The 16521-nt window shown below is 47.5% G+C and overlaps 1 protein-coding gene across 6 annotated transcripts in view; it reads right to left on the reverse strand.

Annotated features, from left to right (window-relative positions):
- Positions 1-16521, reverse strand: part of NECTIN1 (nectin cell adhesion molecule 1) — a 108095-nt gene that overhangs the window by 5597 nt on the left and 85977 nt on the right. For 2 of the 6 annotated variants that reach the window (XM_069788042.1, XM_069788040.1), the window contains exons 6-9: positions 14542-14689; positions 12412-12499; positions 11807-11917; positions 6120-6304 (exon numbers count right to left, since the gene is read on the reverse strand). In XM_069788042.1, coding sequence (XP_069644143.1) covers positions 6164-6304; positions 11807-11917; positions 12412-12499; positions 14542-14689 — 488 coding nt within the window. In that variant the 3' untranslated portion in view covers positions 6120-6163. Of the gene's footprint in view, positions 1-4159; positions 4205-6119; positions 6305-11806; positions 11918-12411; positions 12500-14541; positions 14690-16521 lie in introns of all 6 variants that reach the window. The other 4 variants (XR_011325542.1, XM_069788038.1, XM_069788036.1 and 1 more) reach the window with 4 other exon arrangements.

Genomic DNA, 16521 nt, shown 5'->3' on the forward strand with positions numbered 1-16521 from the left:
TGCACCATCTTAAGACAATTTCAGGAACAGTCTTGCTAAGAGCAATGAAGGGTGCTAGAGGATGGAACGTTTGTCTTAGCACCAGGAAAACAGCAGCAATACTAAGGTCAATTTGATTTTCATTTCCCTTTCCTTGGCAAAACTGTATATCCCACTGCTCAAGCTCTTAAAAGTCAGTGATCTTGACTGGCCAGATAGCAAAGAATAGTAGGGTCTAGGCCCCTTCTATTTAGAATTGCTGCACTGGTACCTGAAATTCAGGTGGGCCATTCCCACAGCTAGCTCATGAGGTTTTTGTCCACTTCTGGCATTTAATTGCAAAGTGAAAAGGTGGAGAGGTGCTATGTTTGACTGGAAGAACCCAAACCAGGGGACATGGGGAAAATTCACTAACTCTATCTTAACCCCTACAATACCTTCCTAGCTGCTTTAGGCAGCCCTGACTCACAGCTCTCCCATTCCCAGGTGGGAGCTATATTTACATGGAAAGTTTAGGCCTCTACAGAGTTCAAGACTCAGATTTACACTGTACCACACACAATTCTGTGGCTGGAAAACTAGGTAGGCTGTGGCAACACATACTTTAAGCCTGGAAACAGTTACCTTCATATAAATTCTATAGCATAAACAGGGATCCATACCATAAGGGAAGCAGGGAACAAAGAGCAACTGTTTGCTATTCTTCTGATTGCACCAGCTGATAAAAAGGGATAAAGAAGGGCTAACAGCTAGGGAGAGTGTTAGCCAGCACAGAATGTGCACAGGTTCCCTCCCTGTATAATCTACTCTCAAGAAATCCCAAACATGACAGAACTCCTTTCCACACCTGCAAGGGGGAAAAAAGTATTAGCCGTGCTCTCCTCCTGCTTTATAAAGGTAAGTCATTAATTGATAGCTCAACTTCTGGATAAAGCTAACCTGACAGGGAAGATATCTCAATGATTGAAATTTAGTAAGATGTAGTAGGCAAGAAGGTCTCTTAGCAAGACTAGCAATCTATTATCAATTAAATGAGAGGGTAGGTTTATATGCTTTTTTGAGCATGCAACAGAAAAGCATAGGACTTCATACTAATATGTGCCCTCAAAACGTCTAATAGACAGAAAGGTCTAATAGGAAAGAGATTCTCAGTTAACATAGTAGACATTTTATGTAAATTGAGCTGGGTGTTAGCATCTAACACTGAAAGAAGGAGAAAGGGTCATGGGATACTATTTTATGGGCTGCCTATTGACAATATACTGGGTCAGCAAAACATATTTCTTTCTGTTTATCTATCAGTTAATGTGGGCATGAAACAAGCATCCATGAAGTAGAGCTAGAGAAAATAAGTGTGATTTTGTCAGCACTTCTATTTGGCCAGGTGAGTATGAACAAGTTCTTCTTTTCTTTCTGGGCAGTGCTCACTTCTCACAGGTGGGAGTGGGGCCAGAGCAGGGCAGCAGGAGAATGCCAGTATCAGGGTCAAAGGAAGAGACTTCCCTGTCTCCTTTCACCTTTCTTCAGTATGCGAAGCCAGGAGTCACATTGCTCTGGCTTTGTTCCCTGATCTCATTTCCAAGTAGCAAAAGGGAAGAGAACAAGATCAGCCTGATGTTTTTTAACATATTTAGCAGCCAGTGCCCTTTGACTTCCTTCCCCAGTCCCACTGTGACTTTTCCCAAATCTAATTTATCTTTAACAAACTTTGAAATTAAATTAGGGATAATGAACTAATTAAATTGAACTGGCACACAATTCTGCCACTTTCCCCCACCTGACTTCTCCCACTTGCCTTTGTTTCCAGCATGACTCCATGCAATTCTTCATTATCTGGGTTACATCCTCCCCTCTCACTTTTATTTTCAAGAGCTTGATTAAAGGGGATGTCAGCAATCTATCTGTTTCAGACAGCCTGGCAGATTACCTTTAAACAGCCTGTATTTGATTGAATTAGAGAGCTTTCATTTCTGCCATGACTTCCCCTCAACCCTTCTCCATACCCTATACACCTGTCTCCAGCTTTTCTTCTATTTGCAGATCATCTCTTTGGTAAAACTAGGTGTGCTGCAGGCAGCTTTCCCTCCAATCTGACCATATCCTATACTTCTAATCAGCCTGAAATAATGAGTTCTTACTGGTCTAAAAGTGAAAAACTCCTTCTCAGGGTCCTGAGGATTTCTCTGCTATAGTCTCTGGAAAATCTGAAGACTCTCTTACATGAGAGTTGGACAGATACCACTACCAAGGACTGTGGTTTCTGCTACTGCTCAAAAGCTCAAGAGCCAATTAATAACCTCTCATGCAGCTGAAACTTATCTTTAGTCTTGCAGCATGGCTCACAAACATAAGTAGGCTGGTTTTCTCTGCTTGGCCAAACTCAAAGCAAACACAGTGCACATTCATGCACTTAACGGATGTGTTAACCTCTTCCCTGGCCGGGAAAAGTCCCTGCTGTTCAAAACTATTCAAACTTTGGGCTGCCACTACCCTGACCCTCTCCAGCAGTTGGTTTTGAATTTTGGGATGCAACACAGGCTGATGGACAGTAAGAAGTAGTTTTGTTGAGTGACAGCAACAGAAGACTGTTGTCATACTGCAGACCAGTCAGTGGAGAGGATGTAGGTGTTGGAAGATAGAAAATATAACAGGAACCAAAAATAAGAAGCATTTAATCATGGTGTTGGGAGCCTCGCATCTTCTCCTCCCTGTTTTTAAACTCCCTACTCAGCGTTTTCGGGCTGCTTTTCATCCTCCAAGTATGGCTGCAACTTTAGCTATCTCCTGGCATGCTCCTGCTCTGTTTGACACCTTATCTATGAGGGAGCTCCCAGAATAATCACTGTCCTGAGTAAAGAACAAACATTAACATATCAGGGATGAGCAGATACCAGTGGTCCCGAGCTTGCTCTTAGGAGTGGTGGAATGTTGCGAGGACAAAACTGAGGGCAAGTGGGACAGAGGGACTTGCCCCTGGGTTCAGAAAAAGAAAAGCTTGAGCATGAGGAACACTGACATTTCTGAAATATAGGGCAAACACCTATGATGATGGATGCACCCACAGACACGTGCAAGTATTACTTATGCAGAAAACTTGCTCATAAAGTTGCATTCCTTCTTATAGCATGCTTTTAACTCTTGCTGTCTATAGTACATACCTGTTCTGCATTCCTATAGCATCGTAGACCATCAATAATCTTAAACATTGCCCTCCTTGCTGTTTCCCTCCTGAGTCCTTCTCTCTACCCTTTTCGAGTCAGGGCAGGGCTGCTATCCTCATTTACAAATGGGAAACTAATAAGGAGATGCCTTGGTTCTTTGCTGTATTTCTCCTGAAAATTGGAAATGGGGCTATTGACCTGAGGGGGTATTCAGGCGACCTTGGTGTTGAGAGGAAGGAAATGTGGCACCTGGGAACTGAGTCAAGGCTGCTACATTTGATGGTTCTCCAACATCCCCAGCTTAGTCTGCACCAAATCTGTAACTGGTGCAGGTGTAATTGTTTTATAGGGACATGCAGAAAGCAGAGCTGGGAACCTGAACCCTGGTCACTAATTTGCTGGGATCTTGGTGCAAGTCTCATGATTTTGACCTATTCTTGCTGTAACAGGGACGAGAAATTCCCAAACAAAACTGAGAGCAGGAGTGTGGGGATGTGAAGGGGGAGGAAATAATTTAAAAAGCATTTAAAAAAAAAAATTTGTCCTGATCTGTGGTGTCTCTTAGCAGGGAGAATTTGTGGTGGTGAGATTACACCTTCAAAGCACCGTATGACTGGCTTTATTTTTACTTCAGAGAAACTGGGAGGATTTCCAAATTTGGATTTGGAGGATTACTGTCCTTTTGCTCACAATAAAATCCCCCACCCCAGGGAGGAGAAGGCAAGACCTCCCAAGATGGATTAGGGAGTGCTTGCCTTGTTTGTAGCAGTAGGAGTGTCCTCCAGTGCAGCCCAAGAAACCGTTGGGAACTGGAGGTGAAGGCGTAAGGGATGGTGGCTGCTTTCAACCACATCTTCCTCTAGGTTGGCATTTTCATCCTCTCTCTGCGTGCAAGAGGCTGGCAGTGCTGCTGCCTTTTGGTAGCAGGTGCCTGGGAGCTGATCAGCTCCTCTCTCCAGTGACAAACAGACCCCACAACCAAATGGAGAAAAGAAAAACCAAACCAATTCAAAACTTACTGTCCACTCTCGCTCGTTACGTCTACGAAGACCTTGATCCTCATTCTGGGAGCAGGGGTGGGTGAGACACCGCAAGAGAGAGAGGTTACCATTCTGGTCCGGGCCAGGCCTGCTGCAGACACTTACCTAGGAAGGCTTTTGCTACAGCAAGGGAACTACAGGGCTGCTTCCAACACAGGAAAACCAGGGACCACGGGGATAAAGGCAAACTGAACTAACCCATTGCACACCTTCTACCCCGGTGTTTCTGCTCCACCTTCACCCACCTGTTAGCACAGATGTTCAGGGAGGCACTAATCAATGGGACAGTCCAGTGGGACTTTTTGAAAATGCCATTTTTCTCCTGTTTATCCTCCTGCAAAGAGCTATTCCCCTCCTTCCCAAGGATCCAATGCCCTTGTCCTTTATCTTCTTCTGCAAACCACCCCTCTCCATCCCCAGGTTGCTGCTTCTCTGTGTGCCACCTCTGATCTATCCTGGGTGACCTGGGAGGGATTCAGTGAGCTGCAAAGCACCTCATGTCTCCCTTTGCTTTCTTCCTTGTCTGCACCTCTTCTCCCCACCTCTTTGTTGAGTACCCCTGTGGGGCTGTAGCCCCATTAAACCCACAGCCCCTTCCTCCAATATAAAAGGCAGCAAAATAAAGGGGAAGGAGCAAGGCTTAAAGGTCTTTTCCAACCTAAATGATTCTATGATTCTAAGGCAGAAGCTGCAGTCACCACAACTTGGGGGGAATACACAGGACTGAGGGAGGGTTATAGGCAAGGAGGGGGCTGCCAATAGCACCTCCTTGGCCAACAACTCTTGGCATCACCCAGCAAATCTCCTGTGGGATGGGAAGGGAGAGTTGCCTCCCTTTCAGACAGGGACCTGGTGGCTTTAATACCTGAGAAAAGGGTATGATTATAGGGTAAGGGAATGTAAGAGGAGCTGAAGAGACCTCTTTCTGCTGCAAACACCATTCCATTTCAAAGGGTCACTGGTAGCTAGAGATGGTCCAGAACCACTTGTAGGTTTAAGTGCAAGCTGAGTCCTAATCAGCCCCTACCACAGGCCCTGAGCTTAAAGGAGCTTGGTGACCCTTATAGTGGTCAGAAAAACATCAGAACAGGGAAACAGTCAGGTCTGGTCTCTCATCTGAGAAGGAGAGCACCAAAGAAAATAATCTTTCTCCATCTCTCTCAAACATGCTGTCTGTACCAACCTCACGCAAGGCAAGCTCTTTTATTTTTGCATATGTGGTCCCTCTCTGACTGTCTCTTATTCACTGACTCTTTCAGGTGCAGGAACCTTTATGTGTTCCTGTATTCTCCCACATACTCTCCCACCTTGTTCTTTCACACATGCACATATGCTCCATCTTAACTATAGTTGCTTCCATGCACGAAAACTCTTCTTTTTTTTTCTTTCTGTCAGTCCCCTTCTCTTTCCTTCCCCTTCTTGTACTGAGTAGCTTGGAAAGGCACTCTTAACATCTCCATGAGGTTTTTGGCTTCAGTTTCTGCACGTCCTAGTATTGCTGCTCTGCTTCATGCTGCTGAGCCTTACAAAAATTCCCCAAACCAAATCCCACACCAAGAGCTGTACCCTTCAAACCCACCTCATTTCTCCCTGTGTCTCCAGCCACACTGACTGCAGAGGGGGCAGACCCCTGTTCTGAAACAAAGCCATTAACCCTTTCCCCCTCCCACATGCCTCACCTCACTGTAGAAAGCAAAGGAAAACACTGCAAAGAGCATGCACAGAAGGCAAGACAGGGCAGAGGCATTCCTGTCAGCACCCCCAGAAATAAGGGTAGCAAAGAGAGAAGCCATCGTGGGCAGCATGCAGGAGGTGGAGGGAGTGGGGAGAAGGACAGACTGGATGCATAGGGGCCACTCCACAAAAAGGGGAGGAGATGCAGAGGGGGAGCATTGACTTCAGAGGGGTGCAGTGAGGAAGGCAGAGTGTGATCATGTACCTTGAGGCCAGAATCTGAGGGGAAAGGGCCTAGAGTGACATGCGCTAGCGTAAGTTGGGCTGGATGGTTGCATACTCGACTAGGTCTCCGCCAGCATGGATGGAGGTCCGAGGACTGGGTGACGAGGCCAGAGCGGAAGTGTCCAGCTCTGCATAGTGGACATCACAGTCCTTGTTGCCAGAGTTCTGGAGAGAAGAGAGCAGCAAGGCGGTGGGGACACAGGAGGGAGGAATTGGGGTTGAAGTGGGGAGGTGGGGGGAGTGAGAACACAGGAACCATGCAGAAGGTGGGGAGTGAGTGAATGAGACAGGAGAAGGGAGTGTGTGAAGGGTGGAGGGAGAAAGAAGAAGGGGGGGGGGGGGGGAGAAAAACAGTTAAGAAGAGGGAGGTAGGGAGGTAATGAACAATCAGTCAGGTAAAATTCCAAATCAAAGCACAGGTCCCAATGGCACTGCTCCCCATATCCACCACTGAGCTGAGTGACTCAGCCTGGGTTGGCAGCACTCCCAGCAACTGCCCCATCTGCCCCTTTTACTGGGGCTGCTCCCAGCAGTATCTTGCTGCTCTGATCTTCCCATCAGCCCCTCTGGGATCAGCATTTTCCTTAGCCAGGGGTGGTTCAGTGAATTCAAGCTTTATTGGATACCTGACCTGTCAGTTCTGACCCAGGAATTTGGGGTTCATCACAGCACACTGGAGGCAAACGCAGGGTTGGGGGCATGAGTGAAAATCATGTGGAAGGCTTGAATTTGGGGTATTGGGAAGGAGATGCCTGGAGGGAATGGCTTAAAAGCCATAGCTCCGAGGGCAGGTTTGCAGCAGACACATTATCATAGGGAAATGACACTGCTTAGCCAATACTGTTGTTTTGCCCTAGAATGGGGGCTGCAGAGTTCTTAAGTGCTACATTTTAACACCAGGCTGACTGCACAGTGCTACTGCAGATTAACTATGCAGCATGATTTTGTCGTTGTAATAACATCTAATAGATGCTAAAAGCATCCTTCTTTGGCATGAAAATATTTATGGGTATTCCCTTACTAAGCGGGCTTATCAGCAAGAACTGCATGAATGGAATATTATCCAATTTGTCTGATCATTCCTACCCAGACATCTTTCATGCTTTGCAAATAATAATGGTCAGAGAACCCTGGAAGGCAGGATTGCATGGAAACCTCACTCCTCAGTTGGGAAAATGAGTCACCAGGAGGAGCCCTGGTGTCAGTAGCCAAGGTATGAGGGGATACCCTGGCTACTTGCCCTGTGGAGTTTCTTTAGCACTTGCTTTTGGGCCTGTTTTCTGTGTCAGCATTAGCCAAGCATCTGCTAAGCCTCTCTGAGAGGAGAGAGTTGTCTCTTCCAACTGAAAGAGCTTTCCAATTTCTCTATCCCTTTTCCAAAATGACTCCATCACATGGCAATTATGCAAAAGGTGTTTAATTTGAAAATGTTTCTCTTCTCTTTGTTTGGAAGTGTCCTCAGCCATGTACCAGCTGTGGCAGAGCCATTTTCAGAAGTTTATAGGCCTGTAATGAGCTGGTTTAGTGCCTGTTGCTGGAAGGGGTTATTCAATGAGTGATTATCTCTGACTGCTGCGCTGTTCTGTAGCAGGGTTTGGCTCTCTGATGGTGCCCCTCAGCCACAGGGGTGGGGGGAAAGGGAAACATGGCTGCAGTGGCATTTCCAGTGTCCAGTTTCCCTGTGGTGCTCAGCGAAGCTAGACACTGGAGGACCAGGAGGTTTGAGGTTGCCCTCTGTCCTGCCCTTGGGGGGGGGTGACCAGGTGGCAGTGGCAAGTTATTGGCATGAAAGCTGTGTATGCTATGGCCTCTCTGCTTCGTGTCTGGACCCAGACTGAGTGTCTATGGATATTTAAGAAAATTAGTAATGCCAGCTCCAGTCTCAAACCCAAACCTATGCCCTGCAGAACTCTTTCCCCCTGAACTTTGTATCTCAGTACCTCCTCTAGTCCCAGAGGAAGGCAGACTGTCTTTACCTCCTCATTCCTGTCCTGTCTACTTTGCCTCACTCCTCTACAAAATAGTACTTCCTTCCCACTGGAGGTGTTTTCTCCATGGAGCTCCCCTGCTTTCTGCCACTCTTGGGCTTGCTCCTGCTCCCTGCTGCTTGTTTGGAGTAGAATTTATTACAATATCAATAATGTGACTTGTATACAAGGTCTAGCACTGCCACATGCAAGCGCTCTGTGTAAATCATCAGCATCGGCACCCTGGTAATTGCCCTGTAAACCGAAAGGAATTATTTTGCTGTCTGCAGCAACAAAATTTTCTCTTCTACCTGTGCAAATGGGTATTGCTGACATATACACTAATCATACTTCTGCTCCTACATGCTCTTGTACCTCCACCTCTCTCACACACAAACACACAGCTTCTACATCACACATAGGCACTGCCACGCGCATGGAGAGCACACCTCTGCTTTTACCCACACACATTACTCTGCACACTGACATGCATGGGTACGGGCACTCTCAGACATATATAGTCTTTGTAGGTGTTATCTGAAACACACGCTCACCTTTCCATCCCATTCACTCCTGCTTAGATATCCTCACATAAACCAAAGCTTTACCTCACAAGAGCTCAGAAACAAATGCTGCAGGCAATCCCATCACCCCTATGCTCACTTCTGTACCCTTAATTGTCCACTACACTGTCCTTGTATACTTCTGTGCTGTCAGCTTCATGTTATCTTTCCCACAGTTTACAACACATAAACATACATATTCATTTGTAGCCTGTAATGCAGGGCCCAACCCTGCTCCCTTCTGCAGGTATCTTGTCCCTGCAGACATGCCCCAGCCTCTCCCCTTCGCCTGGTCCCCTGCCAGCACTCATCTGCACACATCCACACACACATACCTGCACACCCTCTTTGTGGATTCCTCCTCCACCTGCCTCTTTTATTTTCTCCTGGCACCTCTCCCATTTCCCCCTCCCTCGCTCTTTGCCATCTCTAATCACTTTCTGACTCCCATTCTAGTGCTGTGAAATTGTCAACCCCAGGCAGTGGCTTTCATGCCGTCTTGTGATAAATCTAGTTTATCCCAAATTACGAGGTTTTGCACAATTCATTTAAAGCTGAATGCACCCGCCCCATTTTTCTGCAGAATCCGTTCCCTTCAACTCTCATCTTCTTCACTACACTCCCAAGTCAAATCTCCAGATGAAGTACAAGCAGAACAAGAATATCCTGCCTTTCTTTTGTGCCTTCCCCTTTAAAGGATCCCAGAACCGTATATACAACAGAGCAGCTGCCTACATCTGTGTCTGAATACAGTGGCAGGGGGCTGTATCAAAGTGAGGTTGGCAGAGACACAATGAAGCTGAAGGGGAATGTGCTTCCCTCCTCATCCTCCAACTGACCCATCTCTCAGGTCTAGCTTGCCTTGGTCAGTCCCTCAGCACGCTGTTGGAGTGTGGTTACTGGGCCTGAGCTGAGTGTGCTGGTTTTGGTAACTACCACTATCCCTGCTGTGGTTCCCTGAAGGTTTCCATGCGAGTGCTACCCCAGACACTCTTCAGCAACCCCTCTGCCGGGAAGTGCATGTGTGTGACATGAATGGGAGGCCTCTGCAACGCCTGTGAGTGGTCCTGCAGGGAGGAGGGCAAGAGCTGGTTTCTTTGCAAAGCATGGCTGGGCAACGTAATGCACACCTGGCCCTGGCTGTGGCAGTACGTACTGCCTCTGTTATCTGGGAAGAATCCAGCAAAACCAGCACTCGTAGGCAGCAAAGTGACACCCTTCTTCCCCTTGCCAGTCACAAACTTGAATAGGGTGCTGCCTGCCCAAAGGATACAGTGATTTAGCAAGAAATGGGAGCAAGCCTCATCTCATTCCTGGGGCAAAAAGCCAAAGCATGGTGTGTTTGCATGATGGGGGAGACTGATACCATTTACAGGGACTGCCAGCCAAGCTGACCAGAGGACAGGTCCAATTCACAGCTGTGCTAGACTTGTGCCAAGAGTGGGCAGAGCTGTGGCAGCAGTGGCTGAGTCGCCCAGACACCACATCCTGACTGCTAAGGGAGTTTCTTCGTGGGCCAAATGAAATAAGGGCTCCATAGTGCCTCACCTCTTGGCTAAAACCAAGGTAGGGAGCAGTGAGTGCCAAGCACAGGACATAGAAATACATCTTCTCAGACCAGGATTGAGAGCAGCAAACTCAGTTCCCATGGTTACGGAGCAGCTACCCACCAGGCCCCATCTCACATCACTAACTCTGCCACTTAATTAACTGGCTGCTCGTTATTTCCTGAAATGAACTCCTCCATCCTCCTGCTTGCCTGAAATTCGGCCCTCAGATGCTTTCCACAGAGTAGCCCATCTGGCTCTAGCATCCTGTGCTTCATTTAAAACTCACCTATCACTCAGCAAGGATTAGAAAGAGATGGAGACAAGCCCCAGGACTGAGGGTCAGCTCCAAAGAGAAGTTTTTCTTTAGGAACATCAGCCATGTTCAGCTAAGATGAGGTAAACAGGATCACACCAACACAGCTCGGCAGGGAGCTGTGTCTTTTTATTTTCAATGCCCTCGGCATCTGTATCGCTGTAGACTTCTGCTAGCTAAAGGTCACTGGGCCCTGTCCTTCTATTATCTGCACAGAAATATACATTAAAGGGTCATACCAGGATGAACTGGAGGGAGGGTTATAATTAGTTATGTTCATAAAATATTACTCTAGTATGGGCTCACATTTACATTGCTTTCTCAAAAGACTGGGTTCACATTGCTGAGATCTAGAAGCACCAGGCCTGGTGTTTAGTCTTCTGAACCACCCCTCATGGAGGAAGAGTTTGAGAGAGACCTGCAGCGTTTACATGGGGATCCTATGTCTCCCATGGAGGATGGGGGGAGCAGCCCCATGCCACGGGGTGAGGGAGGGAAAGGATATTGTCCAAAGCGTGAGAGGAGGAAGGTTTTCTGTTTTCTCAACAAGGGAGGACACTAATCCTACCTGTTCTCTGTTTCCTATGCCTTTGCCCCTTGTATCTAACATTTCCTCCTTCAGCCTCAGTCCTTGAAAACCAGCCTTTCCTGCATGGCTGTTAACATCTCTCCCTGACCCTTAATCTCTCTGCTGCTGCCTCACATTAGCATCTCCCTATCTGAGGCTGAACAAATCCACACAGAAAACGGGGGTTTAAAGACCTTGTTGTCTATAGAGAGCCAAATACCGGCACGCTCTGTCCTGCAGAAAATTGCTTTGTGAAGCTCTCACTGCAGCGCACGGTGCTCTTCGAGAGCTGCTTTGTTCAGCTGCAAAATCTAACAGGGGCTCAACTGCAGAAGGTGAAGAGTGACCAGGGTGGGATAGCTGGCTTGTAGGCTTAGGTCTCATATGTATGTAAAGATGAGACTACCACAGGTTGCAGCAGTCCAATGACCCATAAAAGCACAGCTCTAGGACCTATGGAAACAAAGGGCAAAAGGGGCAAGTGCTGAATTAGGGTCAGTAGTATTTGAGAGGTGGGCTGAGATCAGAGTGTGGAGGTTGCCTTCCTCCAGGAGAGGATGCTCCTGGACCATGAAGGCTGCTTGTTCGCCCCCACTGGATGGTGGGGGTCTTTTATTTTATAGGGTGAGAGAACCTATGTGAAAGGCAGTGAGGCTGGGGGTGAAGATGAGGTCAGACAGCATTATTAGAACCCTGATCTCCTTACCAGTTTGTCAGTGTAGGGAGAGGGCTCGGTGGCTGCCATGTCATAGTACGGAGTCTGCAAAGGGATTTTCTGGATTTCTTCCTCGTGTTTCATGTTGTCTAAGTGAACAACCTGTAATAGAGGAGAGAGAAGAGGGATGAGAAGAGCAAGTACTATCCTTCGTCACAGTTTGGGGCAACATCGACTTCAGGTGACACCACCACAAGATAACACCATGAAGGGCAGTGCATCTTACCTTCTCCCTTGCTCCTGCCATATTTCTTGCCTCCTGTTCTCTGTCTGTCTTTCTCACACCACTCATGACATTCAAGATGGTGAGGATGCTGAAAAGTCCTCACACCTAAGAGCCCAGCTGAACACCATCTCATTTGGAATTCAATCCCCATGAAAGGGAGTAAGCAGGTTCCAAATTATAGCTTTCAATTAGTGCCAGTCTTTGGGAATTCTGGGCAGACAAGTCCTTACTTTCTGCCTCTCAAACTTAGGCCACGGAATTCTTTGCTCTTGCAAACCTTGTTTTCCAACATTTAGGCACTGTGGACACTGCTTGGAATCAGTTTTCCTTGCCAGAGGAAGGAACTTGCAGCTGGGCTGGGGAGGCATACCTGGATGTCTTCTGCAGTCAGGTGGCTTTTCACCTCCTGTTTCCTCTTTGGTGGAGGGGCAGGTTTGTGGGATGGAGGCAAGTCAATTCTGCAGATAAAGAAGTGGTTGCTGATTAGAGAGCAAGAGAAAGGGGTCTGCTTGCTTTGATGTGTCGTAACAAGACAGATCCTGCATGCGCCAAAGATTTGATTGTGTTTGTCACTGCGCTGCCAATATAATCATATAGATTATTCTCAGTACCTCCCCCATGCCCTCTTTCTCACCCCAATTAGAATTGGTAATAGAAATAAACTCCCTCCTAGCATTCTGTTCATAATTCCAAGCAAATCCCCATGTCGGATTGCAGATCCCGAGGGTACAGCTGGGATACCTGTCTCCCAGCACTGTTTTGGAATGGCTCCAAATCATCCCATGGGAGGTGGCTTATTTTATGGCTGTAGGGTACCAGAAAGTGTCTGGCAGTGGTCACTGCAAATCAACAATGTAATGTCAGCCCCAATTTGGTAGCTTATCTGGAATGGTACCCCTGCCACAGGCTTCCCAGTAGGAGTCTGAATCTTCCTCATAGACGTGCTATACCATGCAGGGACTTTCATCCCTGACCCCCAGTCAGGGGATCAGCTTTTGCCCCAGAGCATAAGGATTGGCAGCCATTATAATCCTAGCCTAGAGACTGTCTCTGCACATTCTGTTCATATGCACAGATGTATCTAATCCTTTTACAAAACTTATTAAAACCCTGATCCACTAATTAGCTGGGTCCCCCTCCCTTCTCTCTGTGCAAACTTCACCAGATCTTCTGATAGAGATGGGTGACTTTCCTTGGCAACTCAATGGATTCCAGCGTGGAGCCAGAGTGTATGGGTAAGGGGGAGAGTAAAATGGGTCCCCGAGGCTCTGCAAAACATTGACTTTATGGCTCCAAAGAAAAGAAGTGCTATTAACTTCTGGAGGCATTGGAGCAGGCTCCACAATAGAGGCAGCACCTCTGCAGACTAGGGCACCATTGTGTTTCTATTCTCAGCTAAAGTGGCTCTTTCCTCTGCCTGCATGGAGGGCCATTGTGGGAAGTGGATTGTCTGAATGCATCTGTATCACAGGGCCAATGCTGTTGATGCAATTTCACCTTGTGGTGCTATTTTTTTGTTTGTGTTCCTTTCTGTCTCTCCTACTTTCTCCTGTTCTTCTCCCTCCCTCACCCGCTATCCTCCAATGCCCTCTCTCAAATGGGATTAAATGGAGCACAAAATGTGGCCAAGATGTAACAACAATGAGGTGGGGGGTTGTGGAAGATAAAAGCAACTTCTAGCTTTTGGGCTTTTCATGTGTCCCCTTTGAGGTGGGAAGGAAGCGGGGTGTGCTCTTGTGAAAAGTCAGTGACAAGACAGAGCTTTTCAGGAAGAGGCCAGGGTAAATATTTCTGCAGAGGGTTCTGTTCACGCTGCACAGGCTGAACTCCACACCACCAAATTCCCTGCCTGGGATCTGTGCTGCACGGTGTAGGGCAGAGCAAAGCAAGTACCTGTCAAAGAGGAGCCCCTCAGGGGTCCCCTCTCCCTACTCTCTTATTGCCAGAGTTCATGTCTTCAGGCTGGCACCATATGTACAAAACTGGAATGCTGAGTGGATGTGAAACCTTTCTGGACTCTTTGGGATACATTCAGAGGTACTCAGGGTCTACCAGAGACCCCTCTCTGGTGACAGAATGTGATTCAGTCTAAATCAGGAACCTGAAGCCATTTCTCTGAAAAAGGAAGAATAGGATCCTCTCCAACCACTGGAGGTGAGGGGCGCTGAGCAGCTGCACCATGTCCAAGGATATGCTACAGCAAAAGCAGCATCTGGGTGAGCATCATTGTGCTTCAGTTTCCACTTAAGGCTTGCGATAAGAGTTCAAAAATAGGAGAGAGCAGGATGGAAAGCAGTAGGGGCCCCAAGGAAGGGAAGAGAGTCAGACGAGTGAGCCAGAGGGAGGCAGACAGGACGAAATGGCAGGAAAAATGGTTTGCTGCCAAGCTTTTCTTGTGTGCAGATAGCAGAAAGGCCAGCAGTGCTCTCTGTCTGCTGCCCCATCCAATAGCACCTGTACCATCAGTGTGCTGTACTTCTGCAAGCATGGGGCTACTTACAGGTCATTGTCCGTTTCAGTGCGGTTCTTTTGTTGCCGCCTGTAGACAATAATTACGGTGACAGCCACGCCGATGATGAGAGCTGCTGCAATGACTCCTCCCACGATCCCAATAATGCCTCCTGGGGCACCCTGAGGTAGTGGCTTATCTGCAACACACAGGGAAGCACAGGAGGGAGGGTTAGAGCATCAGACAACACAACTGGTAAGGCACAAAGGCCAGTAGAACCAGGGACTCCAGGAGCAAGGATGCCAACGTGCTCTGAAATTGTCTCAGGTAACCATGTGCAGGCATCTTCATGGGGGGACACAGGTCATACTGAAACATAGTAGTCAGAGCTCAAGAGGAACAGGAATCTGTGACTACAATTGCATCCCAGTGTGTCTTCAAGAGCTAACCGCTTTCTTACTATATTCTGCAATTTCCCCTTAAATCAGGTGGCTATTCCTGGATCCGTTTTTCTGCCTTTGTTCTGTCCTCAAAGAAAGAAGGGTTTAGGGAATAAAGGTGCCTCCAAGCAGTCACCCCATGTGGTGCAGAGGGACTCATGTGGACCTGCTACTTGATATTATTTAACTATCTGGAAAGCCTTCTGCAGGGCTTTGTCACAGTGTCTTCACTGAATTCCTGGTGCTGTTGAAATTAAGGAGAGCTTTGCTATTAACGTAGGTCTTAGAAGAGCCAAGGACCAGTGCTCAATTTATTGAGGTGGAGCAGAGGTATGTGCAGCCCTAAACCTTACAAAAAAGATGCCCTTAGTGTAGGATTTAGGGGTGAGGGGGAGATATATCATATCTTGCATTTCATCTCCTGTTTGCTCCATGGCTGGAGAGCTCTGTGACCTGGGCCAGCTCCTCGGTGACTAACGCGGACCTCATTCAAAGGAAACCTATCCCACGGGCCTGATAGGAAAGCGCTTTGAAACGTATGATAAAAGGATTTAATTTGCTCTACCTTCCAACCTAATTAAACTTGAAAACTAGCTAATTGGTACTTTGTACTTACAGCTCTGGCAGTGATGAAAGAAGGAGATAATTGGAATGGAGAAAGAAGGAGGAGGAGGAGAAGGAAAAGAAATTCAGGGGAGGGGAGCGAGCCAGGAATGAGGGAACAAGGTGCTTTGTAGAACTTGTCTGTCACACCTCATTTTTGTACTTTTCTTAACGCACTGGCTACTGGCTGCTCATGGAGACCAGATACTGGACTATATGGACCTTATTCTGCAACAGTTATGGGTTTGGGTATCATAGTGGTAGCCAGTATCTCCACTAAACTACCCATCCCCAAGGCCTCAAAATTATACCCACTTTACATGTGTGCATGATTATGAAATGTCTGCACACATTCCCAAACCACATAGGACAACTTCTACAGGACTTTTCAGGGTGAAAATCTGCCACTTACTCCCACCTTACATCCATGGATTCAGCACTTGCTCAGCTCGAAGGCTGGGCTCCCTGAAATCCCATGTACCAGGTACAATTGCAGAACTGACTGCGCTGAATCGTTGCCAACAGCCTATTCCCAGATCTCACCTCACAGCCAGCCTTCTTCACCTTTCAAATTTGCTGCTGTCATCCAGGAGTGAACTGAGGTGTATAAACATTTCCCAGGGAAATCCCCTCTCTGGTCAATACCAACAAATTGCACAGCAGAGAAGTGGCATATTTACTGTATCAGTACAAAACACTTGAACTCCCTGCACCATGCTAAGATGTTGCTACCAATGAAGAATTTGTCCTGGGAATTGTCTTGACGCTGATCCCCCACCCCTTTCCATGCAAACCTGCTTTTCTCTTGCCTCGCAAGGACGCCTCAGAGCCTCCATCAGTCAGCATCCCACACCCCGCCTTCCCCTGTTCCTTAATTAAGAGCTCAGAGCTGTGTGTCTTCAAGTGGCAGGATGCCGTAGTCATCAGAACGTGAGGCTCTGCTCCCCACTGTCCTCGGCAGTGGCAGTCACTTTTCTTTCTCTTCCCT

Source organism: Haliaeetus albicilla, chromosome 7 (genome assembly GCF_947461875.1).
Source record: "Haliaeetus albicilla chromosome 7, bHalAlb1.1, whole genome shotgun sequence".
Taxonomy (NCBI): Eukaryota; Metazoa; Chordata; class Aves; order Accipitriformes; family Accipitridae; genus Haliaeetus; species Haliaeetus albicilla.